The 18,810-nt window shown below is 38.2% G+C and overlaps 1 protein-coding gene across 4 annotated transcripts in view; it reads right to left on the reverse strand.

Annotated features, from left to right (window-relative positions):
• The window catches only part of disc1 (DISC1 scaffold protein), a 51,121-nt gene that overhangs the window by 27,192 nt on the left and 5,119 nt on the right, over positions 1 to 18,810 (reverse strand). For all 4 annotated transcript variants that reach the window (XR_015096962.1, XM_086093713.1, XM_086093712.1 and 1 more), the window contains exons 2-9: positions 15,318 to 16,144; positions 13,752 to 13,821; positions 12,469 to 12,625; positions 10,234 to 10,318; positions 9,486 to 9,718; positions 6,926 to 6,980; positions 3,975 to 4,077; positions 2,860 to 3,048 (exon numbers count right to left, since the gene is read on the reverse strand). Coding sequence is in view for 3 of the 4 variants with exons in the window: in XM_086093713.1 (XP_085949839.1) it covers positions 2,860 to 3,048; positions 3,975 to 4,077; positions 6,926 to 6,980; positions 9,486 to 9,718; positions 10,234 to 10,318; positions 12,469 to 12,625; positions 13,752 to 13,821; positions 15,318 to 16,144 (1,719 nt within the window). In the remaining variant the exon portion in view is untranslated. The remainder of the gene's footprint in view (positions 1 to 2,859; positions 3,049 to 3,974; positions 4,078 to 6,925; positions 6,981 to 9,485; positions 9,719 to 10,233; positions 10,319 to 12,468; positions 12,626 to 13,751; positions 13,822 to 15,317; positions 16,145 to 18,810) is intronic.

Here is an 18,810-nt window from a genome sequence, read left to right on the forward strand (position 1 = left end):
AGTATAGAGCCCTAACATTTCTATCCCTGAACAGAGGATTGATTCCTGAGCACTAGAAGAAGATGGTCTCAGACACTCAACAAGATGAAATCATTTCCGAAGCGTCCTGCTTTAGAGCTTTTGTCATGACTTTGCCGTTTTTAAAGGATGTACTGTACATCCATTTTCATTACCGTCAGATGTTTCTTGTCTTATAGGAATGCACTAAATACAGTAAATCTCAAGTCAAAAAAAATCCTTTCCAACCCTCTCTAGCCAACGACTGGTAATGTGCTGTTTGTAGAGTATCAGGTTCCAGCTTGTGTGCGCCAGACCCTTATTACTAAGTTGGCTGACAGTTTAATGAGCCCCTAGCTTGGTGTCAGCAACACATTGAGAAATTGCTGCTGCTGCCATATTGCGTGCGCCCACTTGAGCTTTTGAGCAAGGCGAAAAACCAATCATTAGCTCGCCATCTCGTCCCACGTAGTGATGTGTTATCCACCTGACTCCGATTCCTTTGTCTAGCCTGAACATCCTACTTGGCTTCTTTTGTGTGGAAGTCAGCGCCGCAATGTGCATTATCAGACACAACGTGTATTTAAGATGCAGCGGTATGATGTATCGATTGCTGGGGATGTCAAATCTTTGTCTCGTGATCGATGTGGGCGTGAATGTCTTCGAGCAGCTAAAAGTATTACATCTTAATTGCCACTATTATTACGAGTAAATATAATTAATGGAAATGAGAAAGAAGGGACCATTAAAAAAAAAAAATTTAACCTGTAACAATGAAAGTGTGCCCCCTAGTGACGAGAGATGATGCATTCAAGAGCAGACAATGGCTCAACACTAATGGCCAGGCTGTAGTCACTAATGATCTGGATAAGAGAGGACGTTAGAAGGCTGACTGAACATGCAGGGTTGCTGCAATAGCTTCACTACCTGCACTGGTGTCTCGTCACCCCCCCCCCCCCCCCTCGTATTCCCACCTCACACAGTGAAGTGACCTTTATAGAGATCTGCCTGTGACTGATGGATTGGAGGAGCACTGTGGGTGGTGCCATCAAAACGCAATGCCAAGAGGCCAAACCCTTTAGTTAGCACTCCAAAAAGGCTAAGGGTTGTTTTAAGCAGCATTTAGGTCTCCTGTAGCGCTGAAACGTCATATCGACAAAGTGTGACAGGAGGGTAATTGGCTAAAGTGTATTTCCCTCGTTCACACTCCACGTCCTCTTAACAGCTGCCAATCCTGATGCAAACTCATTTGATGTCGAGTCCCCAAAGACAGATGACAAATATTCTGTTCCTTTGCGAGAAAAGTCACCATTCTTTGATGTTCTAGAATCCCAGCATGGAGCCACATAAGAGAGGACCTCTCTAAAAAGAGCGATTCATATTGCTATTCATATTTAAAGAGGTGTTTTCATTGCCAAAGCGATGTGCCAATCAAAAATGCAACAAACGTTCAATGTTCATGAGCACTAACCTTTAATTATTATAATGTTATCATTACTATTACTATTACTATTACGACTATAGATGTCAACAAGAGTATTTTTTTATTGTACATTTAGAAAATATATCAAATTTGTGATTAATCGTGAGTGAAGTCATGGGATTAGTTATGAAAAATTCCTAATTTTTATTTTTAATTTAATTTAATAAAAAAGTAATTAATTTTTTATTGTTTTATTTTTAATAATCTTTTTTTTTTGAAAAGATTATTAAAAATTAAGGGCGTCAGGCGATTAAAAAAAATCATAATTAATAGCATGACTTCACTAGTTAACTCACGATTAATCCCAAATTTGATATCTGTTCTAAATGTACAATAATAATAATAAAAAAATAGGTTTTCATACTCTTCTTAACAAAAGTGGGAAAAATGTTAAACTAATAGAAATAGTTCAAATGAATTTATGACCTCTACAGCCGTCAATGGCAGTGAATGAGTTAATTGTTATGCATACATATTAGTCAGAGCAATAGTTGCACACAGTACAAATTGGGTGTATTAATTATCCTATCATATAACTGCTACATGATTATACTTTGTAACCTTAATACTGCCTACCTATCTATCTATCTATCTATCTATCTATCTATCTATCTATCTATCTATCTATCTACAGCCAGCCATTCATCCATCTATCCATCAGTGGGCATGCGTGTTATATGGGCATTTACTGTCATAATAAAGTCCATAGACGTGCGCGGAGTAAAAATGACAATAGAAATAAATATGCCAGTGATAAAACATGAAGAGTTATGTTTCAGGTAGTGCACACTTTGTGTGACCAAATTTATACTGTACGCATTTAGTAGTTTATTTGTGCAAATGTACTATTAAATTCTTAAGTACAAATTTTAATAAGGCTAAGGAGATTATGTCACAAAGGAAGGAAGAAAAGCCGATAAATAATTGGGGACTTGCAAACCTGGGGTACCTTTCAAATATGCCCTATGAGGAGCATTGTTGGTGACATTTTAGCAATCTGATTTAGATGTTTGGTAAGTGCTTGAAGGCAATTACATCACTAGCACAGTGTTTTTCTTCAGTCTTTTCTTCATGATCTTCTTTTAGAACTCATCGGTTGAAAAATCACACTAATAGTTTACTTTGATTCTCAGCATTGACACAGTCCATTTGATTTTTATCAGGGTATGTTCTGACCCTTGTCTTTGTGTAGAACCGCTATGCAAATGAGCAGCTGGAGGTTATTAAAGTTTGCCGTAGCCTTGCTGACTTTCAAAAGTCTTCTACGATAACGAGCGGGCTAAATCTGCTTGATTATTGTTTCCTCAAGTTATTTCCTCTTCCTGCGACAGCCTTCCTCCTGGGGGACAAAAGTCTAATCTGAGTGCAGACAGACTCACCATGCTGCACCTCCCTATGCTCCAGCTCCCGTCTGAGCTGCTGCCGCTGCTCCTTCATCCTGGCCAGCTCTTGGCTGCTACCTGAGCTGAGGCTGTGCAGTCTCTTGGCCAGAGCCTCCAGCCGCTCCTGCTCCTGGTTGACCGCCTTCATCGCAGCTTTCAGCTCCTTGGCACTGCTGAAGTCATTACCTGCAGTGGTGTGCCACAGAAACACATTATTGCCTACACCGCTCATTAATGAGTGACTTTTACATTAATGGTGTAATTAAATGAAGTTGATGGTGCTCGTATAAGTAGAGTGAATCCCTCAAGGATGAGCACATTCCAGAACACTGGTCATCCTTTGATGTGTTTGGATTTAGAATATATTTTCCCCATGGGAAATAATGGAATTACAATGAATGGGTTACAGGGTCAAGCTATTACCATCATAAAACCGTTGTTAAGCGTGCAGGAAAGTAACATATAAAAAGGACCATTTAAATTAACACGTAACCTGTGATGAATGTGCACAGAGTTTATTGCTTGTGAGGTGAGTCACATTGAAAATGCATAGCATTCCATTCTTTTATTATTGTCGAATTATTGCTTTACAGTTGAGAGGTCACGGGTTCGAATACGGGCTTGTTTGCTTGTTCTCCCTGTGCTTGCATTAGTTTTCTGTGGGTACATCTGACCCTTATATCAGGCCTACTCACTCTGTAGTATAGGACAGTATAAGATTCCGGTGTAAGCACGATTAAGCCCTGTCTGCCATCTAGTGGTGCATGGTGATATTACAACTTAAAACTACAGTCGACCCCGGCGTACTCACAGTTGGGCAGCCGCAGATTCACAAATTCATCATTTTTTTCCTTTTGTCTTCAATATTTAAAATATATATTGAATTTCTATATGTGTTTTTTTGTAATTATTTTGGGGGGGCTTTGTAGAAAAAAGTTTTTGTTGTTGTTTGTTTGTTTTGCGCCACCAGTTGGACACCAGTTATGTTCTCATAAAATATGCTGAAATATTGCATTACATAATAAACGGCAGATATTCGACCTCTCGCAGCCGTATTATTAGAGATTCCACTGTCAATTTGGGCATGACATTGGCGGAAAAGATGGAGTCACCTGAGATGGCGGCGAGTTTGGCTTCGTGCAAAGCTAAGAGCTGAGTTTCAGTCTCACTGACTTTCCTCCTGAGGCTGCTGCCCAGCTTCTGACTCATGACCACCTAGCGAAAGGAAAAAAAACAGGCAGGGAGAGGTTAGTCACTAAAAGACACATGGATCCCAGAGGGTGCGCGGTTTATTTATTTCCAGCTCTGTTCCAATGTTCTTTTCCAACTCATTTTTACAAGACGCCGCCGATTCGTTTCGGTCTTCTATACATGTTTTACATGCCTCTAACCTTTAGGAAGACAAAGACCTCGCCGTCTTTCATGAGGATGTGTGTAAATGTGAAATCTCCATAAAAGATGCCGTAGTAATGTCAGAGAGGAGACAGACACTGAATGTCACGGGGGATGCGACACCACAGCTCTTGCAAGCTGATGGCTACTGATATAACCTGTCTGGCCTCCATCAGCCCCTTTCAACATCTCTCTTTTTTTTTTACAGTGTAGAGTAGACAGCCAGATCCAATACCCACAATGCAACTCTCATCTTATGTGGAGCTACATTCATGGCTCTAAGGGACGTGGAGCAGGATTCGCCTTCATGTTTCCTTCTTGAACCTGACACAGTTTTGTGCTACCCTTTGAAAATGTTGTCAAATGGATTGGTTTTCCTGCGGCAGAGCATCTCCGGGGGAGTCTTCTTCACACAGAAATATAGAAATCTGTCAGGATTGCATAATTCTATTTAAAGCTTTACACGAATTGGAAGCTGCTTCCAACATAAAAAGCCATTTATGTAACTAGTGATTTAATTTCAATACAAATTTTAAAGCGAAAGCCACTTCTAATGGACTGAATGACTTTTTAATTCATTGTTCTTTAACATCAGGTGTACAAAAAAAAAACTAATTTGAAGTGCCGGTGAAGGTCTCTGATGGCGGACTTTTAAAAATGTCTTCTGAGGAGCTTTTGGAGCACCACCAACCATTTAATGGCGCATTTGTCAAGAACACAGAAACAATGAAATTGCCCCCACCCCACGCCACACCCACCATCCCCCCCAACCCTCCAATTAGTCTTTTCAAATGTATAGTGCCTCTAGTGTTTTCCACATTAAGCATTGAGATCAGTCAGTGGGAAATGCAAACCTATGAGAGGCATGCAAGGTCACTGCTCAAAGTGAAACTGCGTAGCCATAAAGAAGGACTCGACTCGGTATTCATGACAGGATGTAGACGAGGTACCACTTAACAGCAGTCAATAGGTTTACAATGGAGGTATTAACTCTGCCAGTAACAAAAGAACAGTTATGCATGCGGCATGACTTTTTCTCACTACTGTCACACTTGAGTGAAATTTCGGATCCGCGTTTTGCCGGTCGCCACTTCTCGTAAATAAATAACCAGTAAAGGGAGAGATGTGCTAAATGTCAGCGCACTATTTTTGGAAAGAAGTAGGTCTCCTTGTCCAGTGAGTTAAATCAGCATGCTATGATTATTTTTTTACATTAATGCAATTTAGCAACACTTAAATTCTACACTTCATTGGGACTTGACTTAACACCACCACCACAATTCAATTAACAGGCCTTAACAGGTCCTTGGGGGCTACCTGTTGCAAATAAGCAATATGGCAGGATCATTTTTGTTTCTGGCATCTTAAAGGTGAAGTAAACCCCAAAATATTTTTTTATGAGTTAAGAAGCAAAATCCAGCATTTTTTATCAATATCAGAAGGCAGCCATTTTGCCACTTGCTGTCGAGTGAAAATGACATCACAGTTGCTCAGGGCTCAAGTGAGAACCAATCACTGCTCAGCTGCAGAAAACAGGTGAGCTGTGATTGGTCATTAAAAAATGTAATCGCCTGACGCCCCTAATTTTTAATAATCTTTTCTTTTTTGTAATCTTTACTTTTTTAGAGATTACAAAAAAGAAAAGATTATTAAAAAATTAGGGGCGTCAGGCGATCACATTTTTTAATTGTAATTAATCGCATGACTTGTTTATTTTATGGGTATTTCTTTTTGGGGATTTTGCACTTTACCAACTCTGCTGTATGGATGCTTCAAACGAAGTTTCGTTGTTCCCTTGTGACAATGACAATACATATTCTGAATATTTTTTAAAGAAAAGATTTTAAAAAGAAGAGAAAAAATTATTAAAAATTAGGGGTGTCAGGCGATAATTTTTTTAAATTGTAATTAATCGCATGACTCACAATTAATCACAAATTGTAAATCTGTTCTAAATGTACAATAAAAAAACTTCTAGGATTTCATACTCTTGTTAACAAAAGTGTGGGGGTGGGGGGTTTGACTAATAGAAATAGTTCAAATGAATTTATGGCAGTGAATGAGTTCATCAGAATGTCATGGTTAGACTAGTGAGGTCACATATAACATATTATTGTGAAGAAATATTTAAGGTTCACTTCCCCTTTAAGGTTTAAGTTTCCTCACCATCTCAAAATTTTGCCTGCTAAATTCGTCTATTTGCATACACGCTCATATTTCTAAAAATTGTGTTTACAAACCAACGAAATGTGATTATATATATATAGTGTGTTGTAGCGTGTCAAAAAAAAAATTATCCAACAGAGTCTTCCTTGTCATGTTCTACACATGTGATATGACTTAAGAGTGATTGAAAAGTTTGAGCACTCTTGACTTCTGTTTCATTTTTTTTTTTTTTTTTTTTGTTTTGTCACAGAAAAGGTAGAACACAGATACAATCCATTTTTGAACAGGACACTTTCAAAACAACATCCTGTGCTGATTCTGACCCTTCCACTTCAATCGTGGAAGGTTCACTGCCTCGCCAAATAGAAATAACCGCATGAATACAAACGCTGACATTTAGCATGCAGATTTATCACGCTGAAGCTGATGCACATCCTTTCAATTTCAACATGCCACTCATTGAAATTCATACACGCTCGCTCAAAAAAAAAAAATAGAGGCTTACTTTGGCTGTAGCTTCCTTGATGGATAGATTCAATGCCTGCTCCTGTTCCTGAAGTCTACAAAAGGAAACAAAATGTTACCGCACAATCAAACGGATAATTTCATTGTTTTGTTTTCTCCATCCGCAAATGATTCCGTCTTACATCTTCCCATCTGAAGGTTGAATGAAACGTTATCATCCAAAACAGTTGGTGACTTTTAAAACTTTCTTAAGGTTCCAATAAAAGTTTGATTGCACTTTTTACCCAGCAGTGATCCCTGTAGACACTGAAGAGGAGTTTTACACAGAAAGTTTTTGAGCACTGCCACAAAACTCATCAAGCATGTTTAATACTCTTTAGTGACTCATTCTTTCGATTTCTGTGGTGACATACATGGACTTTCCTGACTGACCTATTACTGTAGATAAGTGTATGAGTTGCATTTTACAGTTGATCAAGTAATAATTTAGTCGTTGTAATAAATGAGAAAGTGTTCACAAAAAAAATTGTGAAGCTTTAAAGGTGTTAAACAGTGGTAAGGTGTGTCTAAACCACCATTTTTATTTTTATAGGAGCAAGGTAACTATCCTTCACCAAACAGGGAAAACATTAATCTTGATGGGCATGACCTGCTCTTTTTTTTTTTTCATAAATGCAAAACTGCAACACAATCATCTTGCTGACCTGAATCATCACGCAGCCAGATTTGCAGCTGAATGCCCTATCCGGGGTGGACATTTCAATCAGTTCTGAGAATAAATGCATTCCGGCTGAGGTGAGAATAAGTCAGATATCAAATTATGCCAGTGATGGCGGGTCACGCCACCGGGAAGGTGATAAGTACAATTCACATGTCTTTCTAACACGTGGCGAGACAGAGAGGCCTCGCAGAGTGCTCTCTCGTGAGCTATTATCATTAGATATGCAAAGTAATCATTTGCATTTGAGGAAAAACATTAACATTGAGAGCAGTTTCAAGCAGGTGTGAGAGAGCAGGATGATTGGAGATGTAAAGAAAGAATAGGATTACTATACATTCACTCTCCATCTGAAATGAAATCTATCCAATTAGATTCAAGAGTATATAAAGTGTGTCCAAAAACTGGTGTCACAAAAGATATAGCGATTTTTTAAATTCTAATTCCGAACTACATGTGTCGATGTTAATCCGCCTGGAGTCTAGCTACTTTCCCAGACTTCTTTTGCCACATCTTCAAACACTCCTGGAAGGATTCTTCTGGCATCACATCCATCTTGATATCGTCTCCATTTTCAAAACGAGTCCCCTTAACTCATTCACTCCCAGCCATTTGCGCTGAAGCAACCCCCTTTGCTCCAGGCTGTTGTATTGGGTTTTGGCTAGGGGTGTGAATTGCCTGGTACCCGGCGATTCGATTCATATCACGATTCATAGGTCACGATTCGATTCGATGTGATTAATCCCGATGCAAATCTATAAATTGATTGTTGCGATTTTTTTCCCCCTCCAATTTAGAAAATGCTAGTCAGTAAACTTGTACATGGACACTGTAAGATTTGTATGAAAATGTATTTATTTATCTGAAAATTCAGGCTTATAACTGAGCCACTGCATTTAACAAACAGGTTGCAGTCTGTTTCATGTTTAAACAGCACTGAAATAAAATATTAAGGCTTAATGTTCCATTAATATAACATTCTTCCATGCTTAATGTGTGAATCCTAACCCTAAGTAAGACCTTTTGTTGAAAATTTCCATTAAAAATTGATGTTTAAAAATCGATTTGGCCGCATATCGAATCGATTCGAGAATTGCACGCTGTAATATCGCGATATATTGCCGAATCGATTTTTTCTAACACCCCTAGTTTTGACTGATTTTGCAAGGCCCACAGAATATTGTGTTCTATTGCTACGGAGCCAGGTCGATTGAGTAGGGGGGTCGGTCTAGCATGACGATGTTCTGCATGAATTGGCAGATGCGTCGCGGTGAGGCAGCCAAAGTTGCCTCTTCTCGCGCACTGAACAAAGCAAATGGCATAACTTTCTGGAGATGTGCCAACTGATAATAGCCACATTTTGTAGTCTGGGTTTGAAATTTATGTTTTGTGACACCTTTCCTGGAGGTTTACTCACACTCCTCCTAAATTGTGCAGGAGTACCTACACCAACACTTTATTGAATCCAGTGTATATCGTGGATTAATGTTGAGTGTATCTATATGCGCAACACATCTGTTTTCCCCTCTTCACTTGTCTGCGCCATCATGTTATATTATGATTAATTAGCAAAAAACAACCTCATTACAAAAACACTGTCTTGTGGAGATTAGATGAACGTACCAGGAAAGCAATGATTCAAGCTATATACTGACGCATAACCAACTAAGCATGGTCATATGGTGATGAAAATACAGAATGATGCAAGGGACATGTATAGTCTGCCGAGCTGTCACCGCAACTGATAGTTCTCTACCACCATCATCAGGTGGGTGACAGTACTGCAGGAATTGTAGTAACTGCACGGTGAGGGAAACAAACTGAACTTCTGACATTTGACTGAAATGATATCACATACCCACACATGTACATTTAATCTAACCTGATCATGGAGGGAGGCGGGGAGGCGGAAATCTGGAGGCGGTTCTCAGACATGACAAGATCCTGAAGTGTTGTGCTTATGTCTCTGAGCTGGGCCGTGGTGCAGCTCCTCAGCACGGGGCCCTCCAGCTCCTCAGACTCCATCTGCTGCTCCTCCTGCTGGATCTGCTGCTCCAGACATCGACTGCGATCCTTTAAATCCGCCAGTCTTTGCTGCAGCTCCTCGATTTCCTCCTGCATTGCAATCATGAACGGAACTTTATCAAACCATAGACATATTTTGTTATGTATACTCTCAATGCTGGTATTAGGTTTCATGTAAACTAATTGTGACAACAAGCCATGTAAAAAAAAAAATTTAAAAACATGTCTGAGGTCTGAGGAGATATTACAGTTTTTCCACAGTCATTTTGACACATTTCTCAAATCAGAATTGAAATTTGCAAAACAGCAAATGCATTACTCAAAAGCCATTTTCTTTCTCAAAATTCTTGGTACGTCTCTCAAAAGTAAATATTTGTCACTGAACATTTCAATCTTTGTGTACCATAAAACAGTCACATTTCTTAGTCATGTTGTCAATATGACAGTGAAATGTAAACTGCTGTTTCAGTTTTAAAGACAAATTCAGTATTCTAAATTGTGACATAAGCAAATGGAAAAAACGTCCAACATGCAAATTATGTAAATGCCATAAATCATATTTAAAAGAACTTTTTGGCAGTCTGTCTTACTTGAACTGAAATTACCTCTACTGTTCGTTTCTCTTGTGTGAGCCTATCTCGACGGCGCGTCGAGTCTGACGGCTCTCCTGCATCGGATTCCGCTCCCAACCTGCTCAAAGAAACAAAGAGTCACTCGGGGGTCATCTAAAAACAGGATGACCTCCCTGCTAAGCTTTGTTTAGCATTAGCGTGATGTGTACGTGTAGTCATTTCAACACAGCATCTCTGATAGATAAGCGAAACATTATGTTTGAACTTTAAACTACATTTCAGGATGTATGCAGCAGTGCTCCTGCTAGATTTCTTTCCTGTCACCAGAATTATGTTGCACAACTCTCTTTGCTGAAGGGAAAAAACATCTTCTTGAACATCATGGTACATTTTGGACTACAATGTTTTTTTTTATTCAAAACCACCAAAATGGCTTTTGAGTAATGCATTTGCTGTTTTGTGGTTTACTGTGATGAACAACAACTGAAAACTTAACCCTGTACGTGAGCATAAATGAATATCATAGTAGTGAAAAGATCACAACGTTCTTCCTTGTGAGACTTCAGTGTTATTACATAGAGACGGTGAATGATAAAAGACTATTTTTAGGTCTATTCTGGGAACTTCAACTTGAGAACTCTGTATGGAAAGATTCCGGAATACGGTTTATGGAAATTTAGGGCAGCATGTTGCCCAAGTGGGTCGCATGTTTGCCGCACAGTTCTGATGTTTGGGGTTCAACACTCAGCTAATGCTTACTGTGTGGAGTTTGCATGGGTTGGTTGGTTTGTTTGCATGCTTGCTATCTTAAGGGTAATTAACTCATTCACTGCCATTGACGGCTGTTGACGTCAAAAATTAATTTGAACTATTTCTATTAGTTTAACATTTTTTCCACTTTTTTAAAAAAAAGTATGAAAACCAAGAAAAATTTGATTGTACATTTAGAACATATATAAAATTTATGAATAATCGTGAGGTAACTATTGAAGTCATGCGATTAATTACAATTTAAAAAAATAATCGCCTGACGCCCCTAATTTTTAATAATCTTTTATTTTTTAAATATTATCTTTAAAAAAAAAAAGTGAAGTCATGGGATTAATTACAATTAAGAATTGTAATCGCCTGAAGCCCCTGAATCTTTTCTTTTTTGTAATCTCTAAAAAAGTAAAGATTACAAAAAGAAAAGATTATTACAAATTAGGAGCATCAGGCGATTACAATTTTTTAATCGTAATTAAATTGCATGACTTCATGAAATAACTCACGATTAATCACAAATTGTATCTGTTCTAAAAGTACAATAAAAAAAATCATACTCTTGTTAACAAAAGTGGAAAAAATGTTAAACTAATAGAAATATTTCAAATGAATATTTGACGTCTAATAACCGTCAATGGCAGTGAATGAGTTAAAGGCTTGTCCGTATAGGTGTGAATGTGAGTTTGAAATATTGTTTGTGCTTGAAAGTTGACATATTGTACCTTTGGAGTATGTAAACATACTGTATGAGTACAACTGTAAATGTACAAAAGCTAAACGTCGCTTAATGACACAAAAAGTGTTCAGTACTTCTGCTTTTACCACTTTTTAAACTCTTCGTTAGGAATAGTGGATAACAAGGTAACAAGTCAGCTTGAGGCCACAGGGTTGTGCCCGCAATTAGAGACATATTCTACCATTTACAAATTTCACACCCGAGTCATTTTGTATGCACCTGGCTTGTGCATTTTCAGGATGTGGCGATTCTCCTATCCAGACTTCTGACACATCTAAGAGTCCCCCCTAAGTGCACGACAAATGATTGACACCTTGTAAGTCACACCTTCTGTCTCTGATTGGTCATTTTACCTTTGCCGCTGCGGTTTCTTATATATCAAATGAGAGGCACTACATGGTGCCAGAGATGGCTTATATTTTATGTTTAAGTACTACTGGAAAGTCATAACATGTTAACAAAGATGGCTAAAAGTTTGTTTGTTTTTACTGTAATTTAAATTTTCCCCTTTACGTACCGTTTACATCCTACTACTTCCTCAGTAGTTTTATACTAAATATTCTTCATTGAGGCTTTTGATTAGTCAATTAAAGAACTTGGAAAAAGTCTCCAAGTTTGAATTCAAAACTACCCAGAAAACGTTCTCAGGTTTCGGTAGAATGTCCTGAATCTATTTAAAAAATAATAATAATAATATATATAATAATAATAATTACAATTACAATTTGTGTAGTTTTTTACATGAGACTGATCCTTGGTTGACTGACCTGTGCTGACTGCTGTCTCCCCTGTGGAGGGCGCTGTGCACCACTTCTCTGAGCCTTTGGAGGAACAGAGCCACGCTCGGCTGTCTGGATGGTAAACCGAGCTTCAGAGCTTCGCGCTCCTTGCACAGCTCCTCCAGCTTTTTCCCAAATCGCTCAGCTGAAAAGACACACATATGCCAGATCTTGAGCTTCAACAGTGAAGTCATGCCAGAAGGTAAATGAGGACACCGCATGCAAGTTTGCCTAAATTTGCTGATATACCGTACTACAAGACTTTATTTACACCTAAATTAATTACTTGGTTATTTTCAAACAACATTTCACATCCAAACAAACACCAGCCCATCCATTTGCTACACCATTTAACCATTGCACATTGACTTGTAAACAAACATACTGCAGTGTACATACTGAAAATACAGTGATGTGCAAAAACACTGGGTCAGCAACGGCTTTTCTCCACCAATGATTTGACATAGTAAAACTGCAAATGGAAAAACTGGTATCGTTAGCAGAAATGAGCAAAAATAAAGCATAACATGTTATGGAAAAATTATTATGGCATTTAACTTTACTATTACATGTACAGTACTGGTAATAATTAAAACCGAATGCTTTGTGAGTCACAAAGGTATCTGCAGGATGACAAGAGCAGATGTTGGTGTAGCTATTTTAGTCACATGGTCCAAGAAATAGGTCAGAAATGAGCCCTTTCCTCCAATGCGTCTCTTGGGCCATAACTTGGTTAAACAAGGTCTTTAAAGTACAATTGAATCTTGTTTGATTTGAGGAGCCCTTAGACATATTTTATGATAAGAATGTAACTAGTGCGCCACAAGGACTCCTCTTATAATATACCCGACTGCCCTAATTCAGTTTATAAATGTAATCTTGGTCTGTTTTTGTAAGTCAACGAAGTCTGCCAACGGTTAAGTGTGGCAGGACAATATGTCCTCAGATTTGTTCGATTTTTTTATCAAATCATGAAACAATTTCATCCAGCAAGAAATCACCATCCTTTTTTCCTCATCTTTAATAAGCACATCTAAATGTTTGGATCTAGAGTGAACACAATGTTCAGTCTGGATATTATTTATCCCTTTTAGCCAGAACATGGCCTTTTTTTCTGTGTTCTGAAATCCTTTCAGTAAATCTAATTAGAACACACAATTATAGCAGAAAGAACAAATTGTGTACACAAATATAAATATAAACAATATATTGTTAAACCGCAGTCTTCCTTTAGCTTTTAGGCCTGCCTTAGTATTGACTGGAAAGTTCACCTGCATCATAGTCATCATCCACAATGGCCTTTTGCTGCAATCTCTGGAGCTTTGACATCATGGATTCAATCTGAGGAGGAAACATGAAATCAAGAAGAATAAAATTAACAAGTGGTCCAGGGGGCAATACTCTTTGTACATTCAACGAAGGGCCCAAAAAATGGTAAAAGGCTCATGACCGGCAGATCACAATACATAATGAGGACGAAATTCTTGAGTCAATCATTTAACACTAACGGCAGATTCTCTCTCAAGAGATGGAAGCATTTTGTGGACTATTTGATATGATTTACTATTTACTCAACTACATCAGCTCAATGTCAAGTTGAAGTTCAGAACCATTGTGTCACACGATTAATTCAAGAGATTTTTAAATATGACACGTGATATTCAGGGTAGTTTTTCTTATGTTGTTCATAAGTGCAATTGTTACTGGAACAATGTTTATTTTACAATCTCATTAACATGGTAAAATTATATATTTTGACAAATGTAGCTGTTTGGGGGATTATACTTGTATCTATATATATATATACACACACACTTGTTATACTTGTACATGTTTTTTATGTAAATCTGAACTATCAACAGCCATTAGCTCTTAGTTTAGCTTAGCATGACACAGTAGCGTGACAATGACTACCATTTTAAACTACGAGTTGTGTTTTGTTTTCACATACCGTATACAATATCTTATTTTCTTATTATGAACTCCTGTCAGGAATTAGAAGTTAATAAGAAGTGTTGTTTTATACAAGCCAAGTATGAACCAGGTATGAACTATGCTAGTCTGGTGCTAGCTCTAGCTAATGCTGCATTTGAGGATGGTCGGAAATCAGATTTATCCGAGTTGGTTTTCCCCAGTTCCGACTTGAAAGCGTTTGAGGCGAAAGTAAATAACCAAAATGGCGGATAGTGATACATTGTTTTTTATTTTGGTCCTCAAAACTCATTTTGACCTCCAGCAAACTTGCCTTCTCGCAATTTTGCTCCATTTATTGTTTTTTATCTTATTTTATAAGCATTTAATACAGTTCAGTAGTTCACTGTATAATTTCATGCAGGGAGATAGCGGCATACTGTCATGTATTTATGGTCTGTGTTTCCAAAGGGGTCGCCATTGTAGAGTGACGTCACCTTGTAGTCCGTCGGTGAAGTCGGGTGTACTTTTCTTTCCCGACTTCACAAGTGAGATTTCCGAGTTCAAGGGGGCGTTCCCGTACACACTTCCTGGTTCCGAGTCGGAAAAGTCCGACCATCCTCGAATGCAGCATAAGACTATTATCCCCTTCCCAAATAGCAGTAATTTTACATTAAGTCAACAAATAAAGCCACATCAGTTCAATTTTGTGGCTATATGTTAATTTTGAAGCGTTTGCAATGAATATTGAAAGTAAAATACCTTTATTGTTGAAATATTACAGTCAGTGTAATCTTTGGGTGTTTTTTGGAATTAGAAGATCTCATGCAGTGCATCCTGGTACGTGTAGGCTATCCTTAAAAAGTGACTGGACTGAGTGACTACTATTGACTACAAACGTCAAACCAAACTAGATATTCAATCACCTTAGTGTGCGTGCGGTTGTTTTGGAGACAGTCTTGCAGCACGTGGTCGTACTTCTTCACCAAATTGTCCCAGCCTTGGTCGGAAGCAGGCGTGCCGCTCTCATAACCCGACGTGACTGAGGATGCAGAGGCAGTGTCTGAGTCAAGTGACAGTGAAGAGGTGATTTCGGAATCCAGACACTGGAAGTCGCCATTGGGCAGGTAAGACGACACCTCCCTGCTGCCCCACACGCGTTCCCCCCAAAATCGTGTCTCCTTTTCTTCATGGCTGCTCAGGACAGAGTTGGATGTGACCTGGGTGGACGGTTTTGACTCAGGTTGACCAAGAAACGATGCTGGTTTCATTTGACAGAAGTTAGGCACTTGTGTGGATTTCGGTTCTGGGTCATGTGCTGGTGTGGCAGGGGACGTGAGAGTCCTGAGAGACTGTTGAATGAAACTGAAGCTGGAATTGAAAGAATCTTCCGGGGCAGTTGAATGAGGAAGTACTGGAATGTGGTTTAAAATGAGTTCACTTGATTGATTGGATGTAGCACTGACAGCACTGTCATTGATGGAGGGAAGAGGAATTTCCTGAGAGTTTTTGTCAGGTTGTGCCATTTTCATTGGAGACATTCTGACAGCAGATGATAGACTCATCCCATCGATTTGGCATCCACTTTTCCCATTCATGCAAATTGCTCTATCTTCTCCTTCTTCCTCATCCTCCTCGTCTTCCGGTTCCTCGGTAGGGCTCAGAGGTTTGGATTGCTCCCCTCTCATGTAGCCAGGCCTCCGGTGGACCTTCTTACGGGAAACGCTGCCAGCTGTCCCTGAGGCTCTGCCACCTGTCGACACACAGATTAACCATTAAGCTGGACAAGATAAAGAATGGCTCGGAGACAACATTGAGGACACGCTATGCCAGGAACATGTGGAGCCATATTACTCGCGAATGGGAATTCACAATATTGTTCAAACTAAATGGAAGATTTTATGGTCAATGATGGGGCCCTTAACTCCAGTAAGTTTGAAAAGAAACACACAGGCAGATGTGTGAGAGTTCCCAGGGTTCTGTTCCAGCTGTTGGGAAATACCAAAAACATACAGTCATCTCTCGTTAAGCCACGCCTGCCAGCCAGCTGAGACATTTGAATTTGTTTATTTTAAAAGCGATTCAACTACAGAACAGAGGTTCTTCTATGCAGTGAGGCAAACCTCTGAATTAGTGTAGTCAGCACTCATGATTTACGCTAATTTGAATGGCCCTGACCTCCCATTTAACACTTTTGGGATGAACTAGAACAGAGATTGTTACCTATAAACAGGCTTGGGGAGTAACGGAATACATGTACCGCCGTTACATAATCAGATTGCAAAAAAAAAGAAGGAAAACACATGTAAACAGATTACAGGTACATTTATTAAAAATGGGGTTTACTTCGAGGGATTACAAATTCTACAATGAGAGAGAGAGGGTGAGAGAGAGAGAGCGTGTGGGACCGTTGCTACATGTCGGGGAGGTGGGAACAAACGAACTGACCAGTCGTGTCCTCCACACAGCTTCACGGACGGCAGGAGGAAATGGCGACCGGTATTCAATGGAATTTACTTGGAGCGAAAGTTTGAGCTGAGAGTCCAGCGGCATGCTAGGCGCTGTAGCTTCTTGCTAGCTAGCCCGCTAGCCTACAACCATAATGTGAGTTACACCTTCCAAACAAATCTTTCTCCCACCAATTCACTATTTAAACTTGCTGTCGACTGAAAATGACTCACTGTTACTCAATCGCGACCAATCACGGCTCACCTGTTTTCTGAGTTTGGTCATGTGACAAGTTGAGCCGTGATTGGTCGTTACCTGAGCAACTGTGATGTCATTTTCAGTCGACAGCAAGTGGCAAAATGGCCGACCCCCGAGATGGATAAAAACAGATAGATTTAGTTACTTTATTCATATTCCACAAATGCAATATTCATCAGAATGACGTGTTTAGACTAGTGGAGTTGCATAGAACGTATTAAAATTAAGAACATTTTGAGTTGACTTTCCATTCAATTAAAGGGATTCTAGATTCATTTAGCCATTTTTAGCTGTAAGAAGATAATATTTTGTGCAGAATTAATGTGATAACTTCATTATGTACAATTAATATACTAGGGATGGTTGAGTACCGATACCAGGTATCGTATTAGGCCCATAGGCACATTTCATGGTATCATCTAAGTTAATGTGGATAACACTACAGGAACTAAAGGCTGAAATGGTTATTTTGCATTTATTGACTGCCACAGAGCACATAAGTCTTCAGTTATACTCAATTTAATTAGCTCTGAAGTGCAGACATATCTTTGTATATTGTATATCGTCATTGACTATGAGATGAATGGTGAACGGAGAACGTGAAACAGGAAACGTAAATACAGAAGCTCTATTGTATTGTATTGAATTGAATTTTTTGCACTTGCCTGTATTCCTTAAAAATAAGTTGTACAACCACGTATTTTGATTGGGACTTCTTTTTTTTCTGGCCTCTGGATTATTTGTTTAATCTTATTTATAGATTTTTTTTAAATTCATTTTACTGTGTGCTTTATGCAAAATGACATTTATAAGCAAATTGAAAAAACATAATTGCCATTAATTTCTTTAAATTTTAAGGAAATTTGCTATAGTTGGGAAATATATATATAATTATATATATATATATATATATATATGTCTTTTTTTAATTATCAGTCATTGTTTTCTGGGGAAATTTTATGTATCGTATGTACTAATTGGTATTGGCACTTGGTATCGGTATCGGTGAGTACTGAAGATTTGAGTATCGGTAAAAGGTCAACAAAAAAAAATAAAAAAAGTGATATCGAACATCTTTATTTAATACCTTTAAAAACACAAATGTTCCCACTTATTGTCGACTGAAAATGACATCACGCGAGCTGAGGAAATAAATACCGACCAATCACGGCTCACCTGCTTTCTGGGTTTGGTCAGCAAACTGAGCTCAACACAGGTGATGTCATCTTCAGTCGACAGCAATTTTAAGGTATGAATTGTTCATGAAAAATAACGAAGTTATAACATTCATTATATACAAAATATTATTTTCTTACTGTTGAAAATGGCTAAATGAGTCAAGTATCCCTTTAAGTATAACAGCCAGGAGGTCCCAGTACTTTTTCTCTTATTAACTCATTTACTGCCATTGACACCTATAGACGTCAAAAATTAATTTGAACTATTTCTATTAGTTTAACATTTTTTCCCATTTTTGTTAACAAGAGTATGAAAGCCTAGATTTTTTTTTGTATTAGAACAGATTTAAAATTTGTGATTAATCGTGAGTTAGTGAAGTCATGCGATTAATTATGAATACAAATTTTAATCGCCTGTCGCCCCTAATTTTTAATAATATTTTCTTTAAAAAAAAATAAAAAATAATAAGATTTAAAAAAACATATATATATATATATATATATATATATATATATATATATATATATATATATA

The sequence above is a fragment of the Leptonotus elevatus genome, chromosome 13 (genome assembly GCF_054856555.1).
Source record: "Leptonotus elevatus isolate MCC_2025b chromosome 13, RoL_Lele_1.0, whole genome shotgun sequence".
Taxonomy (NCBI): Eukaryota; Metazoa; Chordata; class Actinopteri; order Syngnathiformes; family Syngnathidae; genus Leptonotus; species Leptonotus elevatus.